We start from the raw sequence: 17,964 nt of genomic DNA, 5'->3' as shown, positions 1-17,964 counted from the left end.
TAGAGGCCTTTTATTGCTGGCCATTTGTTTCCAGTGGCAAGGCCCAGCATGTTGGATGAGTAAGGTAGCACGAAGGCCTATATGACCTGGCTATTGAGGATGTCATGAGATGATGCTTGCAAACTGCTTGTCAAAGGTCTGCCTGCTTCAAACGCAGGGACAGTTAACATTATTGTTATGCGTTAGCGGAGGGGAGGGGGCCCGGTTATGACTCAGGGCAGTGGGCAGCCATGGCTCCTATCATGGAGGGCAACCATCCCAAGTGGGGACCAAGGCTGGGTTTGGGGGCCCGTGTGCCTCTAAACTGTAACACTGGGGGAACTAATGTCCCTTTTTAGGCATCTCCATGGGATGCTTGCTTCCTCAGGCACCATAGGAGCATTGTTGGCTGAACTGGTCAACTATAAACCACTCTTGATTGCCGTTCTATTTCTTCTGCTGTTGCTTAGCAACTGGCTGGTCAAGCATGAATTCAGGCCCACCCCCCCAGAGCCCCAACAGGTGAGCAAGAGGGGCCTTAGCTTCTGCTGAAAGTGATAGGGTATTTATAGGTAGGTGGAGGGTCAGGGGGACAGGGAAGGTAACTGGATAATGGGGCAAGACTGACGAATCAGATCTCTACTCTAAGTCGCTGATCTCAGGCTTCCTCTTGGGTGATGGAGGACAAAACACTTCCTTCACAGCTTTACAGTCGAGCTTTCATTTGCCTGGAGTATAAAATAGGGACCATCCCAGGCGTGGCTGAAGTCAACATGCTTTGACAATAGTCACGTTTACCACTTTAAAGTGGAAAAAAATTAAAATGGATGAACCAAAGATGGATGCCTCATGATAGTTTTATCTCTAAAATAGATAAATGGGTCAACGGAAATATACCTAGGTTATGACATCTTTTATATAAAATTCTTGTTTATTTATTTAGAAGATTTATTTATTTATTTATACAAGCACTGGGTACAGTCAGAAGCGCGGGAGGGTGCAGGGTCTGGGCACCGGATTAAGGGTCTACTGGATTAAGGGTCTATGTCCTCCATGGGTGCAGGCCATTTCCTTGATTCCTATAAACCAATGGCAATTGTGGGTCCTGGCAGTTTGGGGGCTGTCCTACAGGCTTGGGCTAAGAAAGGACCTTTCCTCCCTGGGCCCCAATTCTCACATCCCCAAGATGAGGCAAAGAAGCCCACCTCGCAGACTGCTTATTGGAATCAATTAAGATGGCACTTATAAATCACTGACCTGGAAAAGGATCTCCTTATTAACCAGTTTTCCTCTTTTTGTGGGTGGTGTGACACTTAGGAAGAGGCAGAGAAACCAAAACCTCCTGAAGCCCAACCCCAAGCCGAGTGCAAAACCGAAGACAAAGCTGAAGACAAAGACAACGACAACGACAAAGACAAAGACAAAGACAAAGACAAAGCTGAAAGCAAAGCCAAAGCCAACGGCAAGGTCATGAACGCCAAGGAGATTGAGAGGCTGCATGCCTGTTTTGCCCTCCAGGACAAGATCCTCGAAAGGCTTGTGTTCAGCGAAATGAAGCTGAAGGTCTTAGAAAATCAGATGTTCATCATGTGGAATAGGATGAATCACTCCAAGGGGTCAAGCCGACATCGGACTTACCCCCTGAAGAAATACAGTCTGCGGAGGCACGAGTCCATTTTCTCCTGTTCCTCTGAGTGCACGTCTACTTCCCCCTGAGGAGAGGCCTCTTCTGATGTTACCTTTACTCAGTAAAACCCAATTAGAGACTATTGATTTTTCTTATTACATCACACCAGAGAGGAAGATGGCAGGCTGAAAGGTCGCCTCTGTCCTCACCAGGTCAGCCAGGTACCACGGGCTCTAGATCCCTGCCCTGCCTCTCAGTCGAGCACCTTGGCCCCTGATCCAGGGACCTCTCCTGCCACCCATCCTCACCCCACACTGACAGGTGGAGCAAGCCCCCCCCAGGGCTTGGCGTGCTCACGCGCCAACGTGTCCTCGCCATGGCTGGTGGATCCCACCCCGCTTCTTAGTGTGGGCTGATCCCCATTCAACCTTTCCCCCTCCTGCATGCTTTCTGCCTTAGGATACTGCCAGAGTTTCCTAAACACCAGTCATGACTGTACTCCTGTGGTTTTTGCCAGAGTTGTGAACCACCTGAATGTCTAAGTCCATATTGCTCCTTTACATTTGACTATTTTTCCCTTCAATAAATGTATTTATTCTTTAAATAAATTCATAACTCTGTAAGAGAAATAATATAAAAGAAATTATAATAATCATTATATCAGAAATTATAATAATAATATAATTATTATTATATTTATATTATATTAATTATATTATATTAATATAATTATTATTATATATCAGAAATTATAATAATAATATAATTTCTCTGTAAGTTAAAACACAGTATCATCTGCCTGACATGGAATAGAAGAGTCAAGATAGTGAAGACCCAATGAGGTTGGTGAGTCCCAACCAGAGCCGGTGGCCCTTGTGAGTTTTGGGTTTAAAGAGAGATTAGCGAGTGTTAGTCTGAGAGACAGGCTCACACCGAGCTGGGACTTTTCTCCACAAGGAGGATGGGCAAGGAAATCACTGCTGCGCCGTGGGATCCTGCGTGACTTCATGACTTGCCTAAGGCCCTCTCACTCCCCACAAGTCTTCTGCATCCTAAACTGGGTGACTGGCCACCCCCGAGTGCATCTTCTTGGCTCACAGGGTTTCTTCCTCTCAATCCTTGATCTCCCACTTTCTGCCGTTCCAGCGCTTCACTGCTTCTCTCCCCGCAGCGATAATGCACCTCCAGCCTGAGTGCCCACTCTCCTAGGTCAGGGTGGGCTCATCATACAAACCCCTACTGGGTTAGTGGGGCCCCCCTCGCCTAGGGGAGACCCCATTTGGGTCTTCTACTGTGGAGTGTATCACAATCAGCTGGGATTTGATTTGTACACATTTTTATATTCTCTCCCCACCATCCCAATAGATGACGAGCTCTTTGAGGACAAGCAGGGTCTCTCGTTCATCTATCCTCCCCACCCCAGTGAACCCAGTGACTAGGCTACAGTCAGTGCTCAATAAATAACCTCTGTGATGGCTAATCACCATCTTAAATGCCCTGGCATTCTCTCTGCCTCCTCATTTGATGCCCTCGGTCCTTTGTCATATTGTTTAAGATCAGGATTTCTGGAGCAAAACTGCCTGGCTTGAAATCCCGACTCTGTCAATTCCAGCTGTGTGATCCTGACAACTCTAAGTTGTTTATTCTTACGGTGCCTCAGTTTCCTCAGCTGTAAAATGGGGACTGTACCAACACCCACCTCCTCAATTGTGAGGATTAGATGAATCACTACACCTCCCCAGGTCTGTGCTCACATGATTCCCTCAGGGAGCGAATCCCCCAACTTCCCTATCAAAACCCACCACCCTCCCTGTGGGTTGAATATCTTCTAATCACCCCCCAGGCCCATTTGCATCCTTCTCCTGTCTTCTCCCATCTTTTCTGCCAGGGGCTAATCTACAGGGCCTGCATCATCAGCTTCCTTTGCCCTGTGGCTCCCAGTTGGACTTGGCCAGTGGGCTAACCCTCTGGCAGAAGGCCAGAGGGGACGTGGAGGTTGAGGTAGTTATTTCCCCAGCTCCCCCCTGGAGGTTGTGTAGCTGGTTGGATGCCTTCACAGAAGGGACCCTCTCCAGGAGTGCCTTTCTATACAACTCTCTCCTTCCAGGTTCCCTTTGGGCCCATAGGCAGTAGCAAGTCCCCCCAGTTACCAGCCTAGGGTGACTGCACCATCCTGCAGGGTCCCTATAACTGCACACACCTTTGTAAACAGCCTCTTATACAACTTCACAGTCAATGGTCTGTATGGCCAAGCCATAGGACCCTCCAGAACCGTACCATTGGGAGGATAACCATGGGGTGACCCCTGCTGTAGAAGCAGTTACAGCAATTCAGTCACAAAGCTGATCTGGCTGTGACACATTAGTGAGCTCACAATTAGGCCCTGCGTCTTGAGGAGACAGCAGCTGATGGGAATGAGCTGATCAAGACCACGTGACCATCGCACCCACTCTGGGGCCCTAGATCCTGGGCCGACAATAGAAAAACCATGGAGAAGTGAGGTGGCCCTGCCAGGAAGTCACTGATGCCCCCACACCCCACCCAGAGTGTTACTTGCCAGCGAAATGTTGACCTGTGGCTCAACGTCGCTCCAGATGGGGCACCATGATCTGGAGATTGGACCAGTTCACACTTGGCAAATGGTATGTAGGGGGTTCTGACAGCTACAGACATGCTATAGGACGCTCTCTTACGGCATGTGGGGAGCACCGGGACACTCACTTCTGGGTGTGCTCATGTTCCTCATACGTGTATTTCTGGCAGGGTGCTCTGTGATGAGGAAACCCAGTTTACAGCCACTTCTCCCAGCTTCGTGTCATGCCCACATGGGATTTGCTTGCTCTTCCAAACTTGCCACCTGCAGGTGGCAGATACAATTGTGCCTTGGTATGACCAAGCCCAGGAGCATCTGCCACTCCCTTGTCATCCTGTGCAGTCACCGAGGAGGGGGAAGGGTCCACGCGCTATGCCAGGCAGTGTGATGAGCCCTGGGTTCCGATAGGGTCATCGCTCTGGAAAAAGGAGCGATTATCTGGCTCATTCAGGGGACATGACAGGTCCCAGCTGACCTAGCAAGAACACACCAACCAAACTCAGGAAACAGACCAGAGTGGAGGGGGACAGAAGGTCTTGCCTCCTCTTACAGACTCCAACAGACTGAACCGCCTCTGGCAGCTACCCAGGCTGGGGCCCAGGGCATGAACCTGTCACCATACCCTTCCCAGCTGTGGGCACCTCATGGGTGTCTTGCTCTATGACAATGGTGAGGGTATTGCCCCTTGGTGGCCACAGTCCTGCCTGCTGAGTCTTGGGCCTCCACAACCAAGTTTCCATCTCCCACATGGATGGTGCTGAGGCCTCTGGAAGCACATTAGCCAGTCCCCTTTGAGTCCCAGGATTCATGCTGTGCGTATGGGGCCTTCTTTGCTTTCTTTTTGGACACGTCACCTGCATATGATTTTTCACATGACCGTGGATGTGGGCACAGCCAATGGCCCCAGCCTCTGGTGCCACTGACAAGGCATTCCTGAGAATGAAGGTCGTGGTTCTCACCATTTCATGCAGGATTCCCTTCCATAGAGAGGCAGAACCCAGATGCCCAACAGTGTGGCTGTCTGATGGAATGACTGTGGGGATGGCCAAGCTTCCTGTGCTGAGAAAGGCGTCACCATGCATTTGCTCAGGTGATGCTGGACACCGCACAGCTCTGGAGTATCTGCTGGCCAGCCAGAAGAGGTGGCCACGCGGGCCAGTATCCCCTGCGGCTTGGAGTGAACACATTCGGCCAAGACAAGAAGCCCGCGTGTCTGCCACAGGAGCAAGTGGAGTGGCTCCGCACCACTCCTCCTGAGCCCTGGGCCCTGTCCTTAGCTGTGGCGCCGCCTCCAGGCCAGATGACTCAGGGCTGAGTCTCCAGATCTCCCTTCGCCTCTGGCGACTCCTCAAGCATTGCCCACCGGCATTGGCCCTGGTGACTTCTATCCCTGTTGGGCAGGCTTAAGTGTTGTGAGCCCCTAGCCCAGGGGATGGACCTTGGAAAAGTCGTTTGGATTCGGCTGAAGGCCCTGGAAGCTCAACCCGGGTTCCCTGCAATGAGATAGCTGGTGGTCTCCAGAGCCGGTTCCCTTTTCCTAAGCAGAAATGATTCCACACGTTTTCCATCTCCCAGGTTCTCCAGGTGCCCTCGGCCCCGAAAGCAAGACCCCTGGGGCCTGAGCAGGTTTTCTTTCCTTGCCAGACCCATCTCCTACCTGCCCACTTGAGAGTCCAAGAGCCTTCCGAGGAGGCGCAGGCTGGGCCGGATTCTCACGTGGGCTTCTGCTGCCACCGTGTGGTCACCCGCTGCATGACCGGCTGTGGATTCCGCCCAGCTCAATCCAGCCGCTGGAGGGGCCCGCGCTGGGGCCGCCGCCGCGCTGGGCCTCGCGCTGCTCCGGGCCGGGCCGCCCGGGTGCCTCGGGCCTGCGCCGCCTACGACGCGCTCCCGCCCGCCACGGAGAGGCCCTGCGGGAGGCCGAGCGCTGCCCCGCCGCCCCGCCCCGCCGCGGGTTACTTCACCTTGGCCGGCGAGACCTTCCCCGAGGCGCGCGCGGGGCCGGCGGGCGAGCGGCGTCGGCGCCAGTTCGGGCCCCGCGGGGGACGCCGGTGCCCGCTGCGTCCCGCGGCTGCCAGCGGCGCGTGCCCCGAGTTCCCGGGTGCCCTGCGGCTCCGCGACGCCGCCTCGCGCTGGAGGCCCGGCACGGGCGGCTCGTCAACTTCTACCCCTTGGACCGCCAAGGGCTGTCCCCCGGGTTCCATGCACCGGGCCTCAACACCTACAAGCCCGTTTTCTTTTCTTTTTTTTTTTTTTTGATTCATTCATTCATTCAAGCACTGGATACAGTCAGAAGCGCGGGAGGGTGAGAGGATTCACCAGAGCCAGAGCGGGGAGCAGAGCAGGCAGACTGACCAAGTACACTGCTGAGGGGAGCAGCGGGCGGCAGGAGAGGTCCGCGCGCGCTATGTGGGACCCTCCCGGGGAATCGAACCGGCGCTGCAGAGGCTGCGGGCAGCTTCGCGGGCTTCTTGGCACAGCGCTCAACCGCGCGCCACCAGGGGAGGCCCCTACAAGCCTGTTTTTAAGACCCAGTGACCCCAGGACTCGATCGGGAGCCCGCTCCTCCCTCTTCCACCTTGTAGGGGCCCACCCTGAGGTTGCAGGGGTGTTTATTAGAGAGACTGAAGCTTTGGCAAAGTGAAGAGGAAGCTCCCAGGTCCCTAGACACAGCCGATTTTTGGTGCTAGGCATGGAGGGTGGGAGGGGATGTGTGAGGCACAGAAATTCAGAGTTGGCATTTAGAAATGAGTGCCAGGGCAAGTTAGGGTTAAGATGGCAGCTTCACAGTGATAGTGAAGGCAAAGATAAACAGCTGGGACTATATCAAATTAAAGAGCTTCTGCACAGCAAAAGAAACAATAACAAAAACAAAGAGAAACCCCACCGACTGGGAGAACATTTTTGCACACAACACTGATGATAAAGGACTGATCACAAAAATCTGCAAAGAGCTGATGAGACTCAACAACAACAAAGAAAATAATCCAGTCAAAAAATGGGCAGAAGAGCTAAAAAGAAACTTCTCTGAAGAGGAAATGCAAATGGCCAACAGGCATATGAAAAAATGTTCAACATCACTTGTCATCAGGGAAATGCAAATCAAAACTACCATGAGATACCATCTTACACCAGTGAGCATGGCACATATTAAAAAAACTAGCAACAACAAATGTTGGCGAGGGTGTGGAGAAAAAGGAACTCTTCTGCACTGTTGGTGGGAGTGCAAACTGGTCCAACCACTGTGGAGAGCTGTGTGGAGATTTCTGGACCTACTAAACATAGAGCTTCCATATGATCCAGCAATTCCACTCCTAGGTATTTACCCAAAGGACACAGAAACATCAATTCCAAAGAGCACCTGCACCCCTATGTTTATAGCAGCACTGTTTACAATAGCTAAGCTTTGGAAACAACCCAAATGCCCAAAAATAGATGACTGGATCAAGAAAACGTGGTACATATACACCATGGAATATTACTCAGCATTCAAAAAAGATAAACACATGCAATTTGCAGCAACATGGATGGCGCTGGAAGGGATCATGCTCAGCGAAATAAGCCAAAAAGAAAAAGAAAAATACCGGATGGTCTCACTCATAGCAGGACTCTAGAAAACTTAAATAAGGGACCAGGAAAATGAATAACTATAAGAAAGTGAACATCAAAATCAACAAAAAACTATGAACTAGAGACACTTTTTGGGGGGTGAGGGGTGGGAGGGGAGGGATTGGGGTCAGAATGGGGGGGTTTGCAATTGTATGGGGAATATAAAAATAAAATTTATTATTAAAAAAAAAAAAGATGGCAGCTTCAGGGACAGCACAGGCAGGGACTTTGGGAGAGTTAAAGAGGCTTCTGAGATAAAGGCTTAGAAATTCCAGGAGGGCTAATGAGGATAGTAAATTTCAAAGCTAATAAGGGCAGTAAATTTTTAAAAAATATTTATTTATTTATGCATACAAGAACTGGGGTACACGCCAGAGACATGGGGGTTGGGAGGATCCACCAGAGACAGAGTAGGGAGCAGAACAGGCAGACTGACCGAGGTACACTGCTAAGAGGAGGAGCAGGTGAGTCGGGAGAGGTCTGCTGTGCCATGCGGGTTGCTCCCTGGCGGGGGATCTAACTCGTGCTGCAGAGGCTGCGGATTGCTTCATAGGTTGTGTTTAGTCTTACCCCCTTGTGCCACCAGGGAGGCCCAAGGACAGTAAATTTTAGGAGACCTTGGACAGGGGAGGTAAAAGAGAAACTCCAAGATAAGACCTGGGAAAATGGGAGCATCTGCTGGGAGGAGTGTGGCCACTGGGAGAGAGCCTATCACACAGTAGGATGAGGGGATTTTAGAATAGAGAAAAAACTTTAAATACCCCCAGACTTGGGCCCATATCGGCTTCTTTGCTCCTCCCAGTTGTATTATATTGCACACCTGGGAGTCCTTGCATTTTTCCTTTAAACCATTCCTTGCTTCCTTGAATAAAATTTGCTTCTCTCTGCTTATTTGTCTAAAAAAGTCTGCAAATTCTTTTTTTATGGCTTTGAGGGACAAGAACCTGTCATGGTTCAAGGGTAAATTCCTGTTTTTTTCACCGCTAGATCAGGGTGAAAAGCAGCAGCGATAACAGAGCACACCGGCTTCAGAAACTTTAAATTAACAGCAAGTTGACATAGTTCTTTTGTGTCTGTTGAGTCTAAGATAAATGAGCTTGTATTTTAAAAATGATGTTTTTTGAGCTGTAATTTACCTGAAAGCCACACATCAGCAGGGTCCAGCTCAGTGGTTTTGACAGATACTTAAATCCAGCACCACAATCAAGATAGAGACAATTTCCCTTGACCCCAACTTCCCTCCTCCTGCTTCCCAGTTAGTCCCTCCCCCCACCTAGTCCAGGTAGCCAATGAGCTACTTTCTACCCTATAGTTTAGTCTTGCCTGTTCTAAAATTTCATATAAATCATACAATAGAGTCTTTTGTATCTGTCTTTTGCTCAGAGTGATGCTTTTGAGATTCATCCATGTCCTTGTGTGTATCTACACTTTGTTTCTTTTTATAGCTGAGAGTCTTTCCATTGTATGGATATAGCACTACTTGTTTATACAAATTACTCACCTGTTGATGGCTTGGGTTGTTTCCAGATTGGGGCTATTGTGAGTGTCTCTGTGAATAGATGCCTACATTTCTCTTGCTCAAATCCCTGGGTTTCCCAAAGCACTTGCACTTGCATTTCCCTGAAGACTGGTGGTGGGGAGCCTCTTTTCATATGCTTACCTGCCACCTCTATGTTTTCTTTGGGGAGGTGTCTGTAGAGGTTTTTGGACTGCTTTTTAATTGGGTTGTTTTCTTATTGTTGAGTTGTAAGAGTTGTCTTGGGTAACAGTCCTTTATCAGATGTGTCTTTTGCAAATACTTTATCCCAGTTTGTGACTGGCCTTCTCATTTTTTTGACATTGTCTTTTGCAGAGGAGACATTTTAAATATTAAGGAAGTCTAGCTTGTCATTTATTTCTTTCATGAATCATGCTTCTGGTGTTGTATCTAAAAGGTCATCATTGGGGGCTCCCTGGTAGCCTAGTGTAGAGGCAGGAATGACCACTGAGCAGGTTTTCTAGGATCCAGCAGACCGGGTAAAGGAGAAGTCAGGGTCCTCAGTGGTTTTTGCAGGTCTTTATTGGGGTTCACCAGGCATATGGCAGGCAGGGGTGCTAGGGGGCCGGGAGGCTGGCAGGCCTCTCAGCCCCCAGCGGGTCTTCACTCTATCTGGGCTCTCCAGCGTTCTCTGCTTCTCTCTTGGCTTCTTCTGCTCTTCTCGGCTTCTCTTTTGGCTTCTGCTGGCGTCCCTGTGACGCCGACCTTAAAAGCCCAGTCTCAGCCCAGGTGAATCCCATCTACCTATGCCCACACCCTACTCCAGGTGCCCGCCATCAGGCATGCATTCAGGACCACAAGGATCCATCATCTGTCCTGATGGCGGGAGGGCAGAAAAGCATGACATTTTTCCTTACTCTACACCTAGGGGTTAAATCTCAGTGCTATCACCTCTATGCCTGAGTTTGATCCCCCGCCAGGGAGCTATCCCACATATGGCCAGAGACCTCTCCTGTCTCTCCTGCTGCTCCCCTCAGCAATGTATTTCAGTAAATCTGCCTGCTCTGCTCCTAGCTCTGTCTCTGGTGAGTCCTCTCATCCTCCATACCGCTGGCCTACACCCCAATTCTTCTGCACAAAAAAAAAATAAAAAAAGTCATTGCCATACCCAAGGTCATCTAGATTTTCTCCTATATTGTAGGAGTTGTATAGTTTTGCATTTTCTTTTTTTTTTTTTTTTTTTTTTTTTTTAATTTTTTTTTTTAGAGGCATGTTTTTATTTATTTATTTGTTTTTTTGTTTGTTTTTTTTTTGTTTATACGTGCACTGGGTACAGTCAGAAGCGCGGGAGGGTGAGAGAATTCACCAGAGCCAGAGCGGGGAGCAGAGCAGGCAGAAGGACCGAAGGACACTGCCGAGGGGAGCAGCGGGCGGCAGGAGAGGTCCGCGCGCCATGTGGGACCCTCCTCCGGCGGCCGGGGAGCAGCCGGGAATCGAACCAGCGCCGCAGAGGCTGCGGGCAGCTTCGCAACCCAGCGCTCAACCGCTGCGCCACCGGGGAGGCCCTTGCATTTTCTATTTATGTCTATGGTCCTTTATGAGTTAACTTTTCTGAAAGTGGCGAGGTCTGTCTCTAGATGCATACTTTTTTTTCTCATGTGGATGTCTGTTAGTTTCCATATCCTTTGTTGAAAAGACTATCTTTTCTCCATTATGTTCCTTTGCTCCTTTGTCAAAGATCATTTGATTATATTTTTATGGGTCTATTTCTGGGAAGTAGTCTGTGCCATTGATCTGTTTGTCTATTCTTTTGCCAGTCCCATACTGTGTCTTGATTACTGTAGCTTTATGTTAAATTTCGAAGTCTGCTAGTGTCCCTCTTTCAACTTTGTTCTTCTCTTTCATTATTGGATTGTCTATTCTGGGTGATTTGCCTCTTCATATAAACTATAGAATCAACTTGTCAATATTCACACAATAACTTGCTGGGATTTTGTTAGGGATTGCTTTGAATCTATAGATCAAGTTGGGAGTTCTACCATTTTGACTTCTTTCTCATTAATGAAGAAATGGTGGTGTGCTAACTAAGAGATGAGCACAAGGTCCTTGCTATTCCTTTTATTGAGAGATGAGATCTGCATCTTCTCTCCTTGAATCTGGGTTGGCACTGGGCCTGTTTGACCAATAGACTGTGATAGTGAGAAGATGCCAGTTTCTGGGCCCGGGCTGGCAGCCTTCACCTCCTCTCTTGGACCACTCTCTGGCAGAGCCTGGGCTGCTTTGTAAAATAGTCTGACTCCTCTGAGACCCCCTGCAATGGAGGGGACAGGTGCAGGCACTTAGGGTGCATAGTTCATATGAACCTAGCCTCCCAGACACCCCTGTCCATGCTCCAGACATGTTGTGAATGCAACTGTTTTGGATTTCCACACTGGAAATCCTGTCTGCCTGCTAAATACCCCTCCATGACTTCCTTTGATGCCATGTGGAATCACAGAATTGCCCAGGCAAACCCTGCTTGCCTTCCTGACCCACAAATGAATGTCATTAGGGTTAATAGTAATAATATGGCAAACAAGAGAACCATCAGTACATTCATAGTTACTAATTGAATAGTAGTTGTTTTAAGCAACTAAGTTTTGGAGTCTTTGTTACCCAAAGGGATACCCAGCTGCTGGAATCAAGGGTCATGAAGCCCTGGGTGGAAACTCTCAAGCACCATGGTTTAAAAATGCTGCTGTAAACCCCAGTGAGCCTTGATGATCCTGTTTGTTCTTACGGAGATGAGAGTGGGCAGGGGAACATCAAATATTAAATTGCTTTGGTTTTCATCCTCTTTTTCTCTCCTCTGTTTAAAAGGAATCCTGGGATTTAGTATTTTTTCTTCTCTCTGGGAATTTTGCCGGGTGAAAAACAGAAACTGATTTAAAGGCCAGCAGTCTGCTCTTGCAGTCAAAGCTTAAACTCACGGAGAACCTGTGGTGGGTGGGGAGGGGGATAAGTATTTTTGGAGCGGGGAAAAGGGCGCTATCCCTTGACCAGAGAGGGGACAGGGTGGACGGCTTCCAGAACAGCACCCCGAGGCCCAAGTAACCAGTAGGCGCCAATTACCAGCCCATGTGCCACTTATTATGTTCCAGGTGTAAATCTGTATCCCCCTCCTCTGCCCCCAGAGTGGACACCTTTGTCTAATCCACACCAAGGCACCATGTGGGTCAGCTGGGGTGGGAGCTGGGGACAGGGAGTCACAAGCTCACTCTGATCCACCAGCACCCAGGAAACCAAGCTTCCTCTCTGGGGCTCAGCTCTGGCCAATTACCAGCCCCAGCCCCCAGGGGGCAGCGTGGTTCCATGGAGAGAATCTTTGCTCACTCTGCTCTCCGTCCCTGTAGCATCTCTCACACAGTCAGCTGCAGGGCTGCTCCTGCTGTCCCCACTCCCTGAAATGTTCTTTCTCTAGGGAAAGAACCGTTGCTCCCCCAACCTCAGGTTTTACTCAAATGCCGTCTTCTCAGTGATAGAACTTTCCAGACCACCCTGTTTTGGTCAATCGAGGGGTGCCACAGACACAGTATGTGTGTAAAGTATACTAACCTTTACCCTTGCTTTTCTTACCTGTGTAACCATCACCTGGCTCAAGAAGTGAAACATCCAGCCCTTGACAAGTTTCCTTCTCCGCTTCTTAGAAGTAACTGCTCTTATGAATTCTATCACCATCGATGAATCTGGATGTTCTTCATCTTTTAACTGCTGGGATCTTAGAATAGTTGCAGAATAGTTTGAGAACCCCCACCCCCAGGCCCTTTCTCAATTTTTTTTTTTCATGGTTTCATCCCCACCTGGCCTATTATTTGTGTTCAAATGTCTGCCTGCCTTCACAAAGACCGTGAGCTCCAGTGGACAGTGTTTTTGTCTGCTTTGTTCATTGCTCTATCCCCAGCACCTGGGGAGCTGACCGCACATGTGGGCCATCACCCATTGTTTGGTAAATAATGACCGAACCTCCATTTTCTAGTTGAGGACATTGATGTTCAGAGAGGTGAAGTGATTTCCCAGCATCACACAGCACTAGTGGCAGAGGTGGGATTGGAACTGTCACCTGCCTGAACCCATGGTCTGTGCGCTTAACTGGCTGGATGAGAGTCCATGCACACATGCTGAGTGTCCTTGTGGGAGGTCTGTGAAGCAGCACGGGGGTTTCAATGCATTCAAAACCACTTTCTAAAGCCCAGTATGTGCTGGCACCATACCCCCGGGGGCCTATTGATTAGCAAGAGAGACACATCTTGTTCTGAGCCTGCACTTCTGTGTGCACACATGAGTGTTACAATTGTGGATGCATTCCTGTGTGCTTGTCCATAGGTGCGTTTGCAGGCGTGTCTTCTGTTGTGTGTCCAGGTCTCTCGATGTGCTTGCTTACACAGGAATTCAGGCTAGATCAATGTTGACTTTGGATCTGCTGCTCCCTCTACAGGTACATTGAACTTCCTGGAAAAGCCCCCAGTCATGCTTTAGAGCCTCAGTCAGGATCCTTGGGGGGCTCCCCTCCAGGGTGAATTGCCCCCTTCCCAGAAGCAGGAAACACTGTGATCACGGCACCTGCTGCCCTGAGTTGTAATGACCTGAGTCCCTGCTGGTCTTGGGGGTGGAGGATGGCACCGGTGCAGGCATGGGTCCCCTTCACTGCAGCATTCCTGGTGCCAGCCTCACCTCTCACCCCCGAGTGCCCAGTGTGGGTGCGCTGAGTGGTCCACATACCCTGATAACAAGAGGCAGAGACTGGGACTCTGGCCTGGCAGCACAGCTCAACAGGAATGAGTGTTCCTCGACTTAGGAGTCATCCCTGGAGTTCAGCACCCTGGGGTTCCAACCCCAATCCCAGTATTCTGGGATTGGAGAACTCTGGCTCTGGAGAACTCCTGTTCGTGCTTCAGAACTCTGCTGAAGACTGCTGGGGGGTCTCTATTTGTTTCCTGGGGAAACTTAGTGGGGAAAAAAAATACTGTGAGTCCAAGTGATGATTTTTACAATTCACATTTATTTTGGAAAAAAAAGGTTCTGCTAAAAATACTCCTACAAAGGCATTGGAGTAATGGGGTCAGGATTGCTCATGGACACAGCTGGTGAGATTTCCTTGGTCACAGCAGCGGACGGCTGGACAAGCCAGGTCTGACCCACAGCATCATAACTCCAGCCACATCGCTCTCCAACCCCCCAACATTGTCAGGAAAACCCATGTTTATGACTGGAGGAAATGAGGTTCTGTGCGACCCCACCAGTTGAGAGCTTGCACCTGCCTGGCCCCGGCAGGAGTGGACATCTCAGGGGGGAGTCTAGGTGCTCACTCCCACCCCCCAGGGCTTGAGCTGCTGCTCCGGGAGGCCCAGGCACGGAGGGTGTCTGAGTGCCCCAAGCAGAGTCCTGCTGGGGAATCTGGGGTTTGACTGGCAAGGCATCTGACAGTGGAGAGGGGCTGAGGGGGACCACTGGTAGCAGCATAGCAATGACCAAGGGCCGAGGCTGGGGTCCGAGACCAGTGACTGACCGTGTGACCTGGGAAAGCCGCCCGACACGCCTCTGAGTTTCCTAGTCTGTGGAGGGGGAGTAATAACTGCACCTGTCTCAGAGCCGTGTGGGGATTAAGCTAGACACTGTGTATAAAAAGGTAAGCACGGCGCCTGGCACATTGTTGGCACTCAAGAAATAGCAGCTATGATTAAGATTTTGGGCTGGGCATGACCAACCAGTAATTGCTCTTCTTTGGAGCCCAAAGAAGCTGGTTGTCAGGGAGTGTCCCTGACAGGCTCACCCTAGGCCAGTATCAGATGCTCGAATTCATGTCCCCTGCCCTCTGGAGTCCCCTTCCAGGCAGATGACGCTCTCAAAGTCATCCTGGGCTGGCCACCCAGATCCCGTAGGCAGTGGCTCCCATGGGATTGGGTGAGGGGACCCTTGGGATGTGTGGCCAAGGAAGTTGCATTCCGAGTGCCAGAGGGAAGATACCTGGCCCTGGGGTTGGCAGCAAGACCCCCCAGTTGCCCAGGGTTAAATTTCTGGCTCTGAACAGGAGGGTGGTATGCCAGCTCAGCACTCTTGACCCTACCTCTTCTAGTCTGGGGGTTCCCACTCTGGAGTCACGTCTCATACTCAGCCAAGGAGGCCGCTACCTGGCTCCTGCGCTGAACTGTGTAGCCCAGGAGCCAGTGGGCCCTGTGGCCGGCATGGGGCTTTGTTCAGCTTCAGTCTGGGCCAGCTAGACTCCTGGCCACAGGGAAGGCCAGGTGTGTGGGTAGTTCTGTCACGCTACTAGAGGAAGAAGTTCAGCAGCACACTCAAGAGGCGCCTCGGTCTTTGCCCAGGCCCTTCTGTCTCAAGTTCAAAAGTTAGAGTTGTTGTGAGGGTCTGTGTTAACCGTTTCCCTGTGCAACTCTTTCTTCTCTTTGTGCTTTTTTGTTGTATGGGCCTCAGGTTTGGGGACCATCAATGAACAACTGGACTTGAAATCTCAAGCAGCAGAGAATCATATGGTGACAGAATCTTAGAGACATGGAATCCTTCCATTGGAATCTTAGAATTACGGGGTTTTAGAATCTTTCACCCCTGGAATGTTAGACTTCTGGACTCTAGTTCAGCAGGGCCTCTAGCAGGTATGTGGTCCTGGCTCGGATGCCCCCTTCCCTGCCAGTGCTTAGAGCCCCTCCCCTAGCAGGGGCTGTAAGACCCAGAGAGAGCTAAGCACTGTCATTCCTGCTTCCTCCTCAGGGAAAACCCTGTCTTAGTCTGGGTGGCAAGGTTTGGGAGTGGCATGGGGCATGGGGGGCATGTGAAGCTCCAGGTCCAGCTGGAAGCATTAACTGCACTCCCTCCTTTCCTGGCCCACCTGGCCAAGCGTTGTATGAACAGACCTGGATGTGAGGCTTGGGGTCTGTGGAGTCTCCCATAGGGTGCCCTGGGTGGGCTCTGATGTATTAAGCTCCTGTTGCTTCTGGAGATAATCAGCTTTCCTGAGGCAGTCTTCTGTGAAGCTAAACTCAGACAGACTCTGGGTGTGGGGGTCTTTCTAATTTTCCTGAAAGCTTAGCTCAGTCTGACCACATTCCTGAGGGTCAGCCCTGCCCTCCTACTTCATGGGTCCTAATCCACGTCTGAGTTTGGGCATCTTATCTGGCGATGTCCTGCTTTTTCCTAATCCCTGTCTACGCCAGGCCTCTCTCGGCAGACAACAGGGCAGTATGTCACGGGGGATGCGGGAGGATTTCAGTGTCTGAGGGCATCTCCTGGAGGAGCTTGTTAAAAACCGAGAATCCTGGGCCTGGCTTTGGGGATTCTCATTCAGGGGGTTGGGGTGGAGCCCAGATCCAGAACATTGAACAAGAGATCCTGATAGAGGTGGACTGGCACAGCTTTCATTAACTCTGAGGTGGGAAGGTGGACCACCAAGGCAGACGGCGGGTGGGAATCCTCTGGGGATTCGCTCCTCGCTGTGGAGTGGGGGTGGTAACACCCGTCAGCTTCCCACACACGGAGCCTGGTGGATGTAAGTGTTCAGCAATTCGTGCAGCCCCTGTGGGTCAAAACCCCCATCCTCACCACCTCCAGATAGGCCGCCAGTGGGCACCCCTAAGCCTTTCCACCACACAAAACAAAGGCCAAGTCAATTCCTGGGTCCGACACTGACTGGGGTTTCCCTGAAGGGCAAACTGGCCAACTTTGAGGCCCTTCTCCATTCTCAGTTTTAGAAGCCATTTCATGGGAGGTTGGGCCAAGGCTGGCAAGTGGGATGCACATGTCGGGTGGCTTCCCAACTTTACTCTGGGTTTCTCCAGCGTAACACACAATTGAGAAGGGTGGGACCCCAGGCTCCTGCCAGCATGTCTGGCTGACCTCTCCAGGGGCAGAGGGGCTTCCTGAGCAGTTTTGCAACCCCCCCAACCCCCCCAGCCAGCCCCCAGCTCCTGCTCACACCAGCAGGGGTTCTGCCTGCCCGCACCACCACCCACATCTATTCAGTTCTGGTCATCTAGGCCCTGGCAGCCCCGAGAGGCCTGGAAGAAATGGGAGGGGCATCAGTCAAATGCAGCTGAATTAAGAGTCAGGTAGCACAAAGTCCACCCCTGCTGTTCCAAGCAGCTGAAATGCCTCTTTGGATTATCTGCATCAGTGAGTGAGGATGGAAAACGGAGCAGCAGGGCGTGGATGCTCTGGAATAAATGAGGCTTCTCCAGGGGGCTCTCCTCCCAGGGGACCAGGGAGCTATGAGGCCTCCTGTTCCCATGTGATGGCTGAACCATCTCCTCCTGCTGGAGCCCAGTGCTCATGCTGCCCCTCTTCTGCTCAAGAACCTGCTGTGGCTGGACAGTGCATCATGTCCACTGCCTCCACCTCCCCTTCAGCCAGCCCCCACCTCCCACCTTTCCTCTGGCTCACCTAGGTAAGACCCCTCACTGCTGCACCGTTCTGGTCTCTGCATCTTTGGTAACACCGTACCTCTCACCTGGATTGACCTTTCTCTCAACTTCTATCATTTTCAAGACTGCCTCCTCCATGAAGCCCTCCCTGACAACCTCAGCTCATTCCAACCTTCCCTCTCTTAGCGGCCAGCATCAGACACCGAGGGCATCATGTCTTCTCATTGAATGGGCACTGGAAGCAGATAAACCACAGCCCTGCTCTGCCCCT

General features: G+C 50.9%; 1 protein-coding gene across 1 annotated transcript; it reads left to right on the top strand.

Annotated features, from left to right (window-relative positions):
- Nucleotides 1–315: 315 nt before the first annotated feature.
- TEX46 (testis expressed 46) lies at nt 316–1,695 on the top strand (the record flags this gene model as incomplete). Its single annotated transcript, XM_084244102.1, has 2 exons — nt 316–501; nt 1,498–1,695. Coding segments are annotated over 2 exons (384 nt in total), but the record flags the coding sequence as incomplete, so codon positions are not given.
- Between the last annotated feature and the right edge of the window lie 16,269 nt (nt 1,696–17,964).

The sequence above is a fragment of the Talpa europaea genome, assembly GCF_964194135.1.
Source record: "Talpa europaea genome assembly, chromosome: 9".
Lineage (NCBI taxonomy): Eukaryota > Metazoa > Chordata > Mammalia > Eulipotyphla > Talpidae > Talpa > Talpa europaea.
Note: the sequence above shows the minus strand (reverse complement) of the source record. Positions and strands in the feature narration are given on the sequence as shown.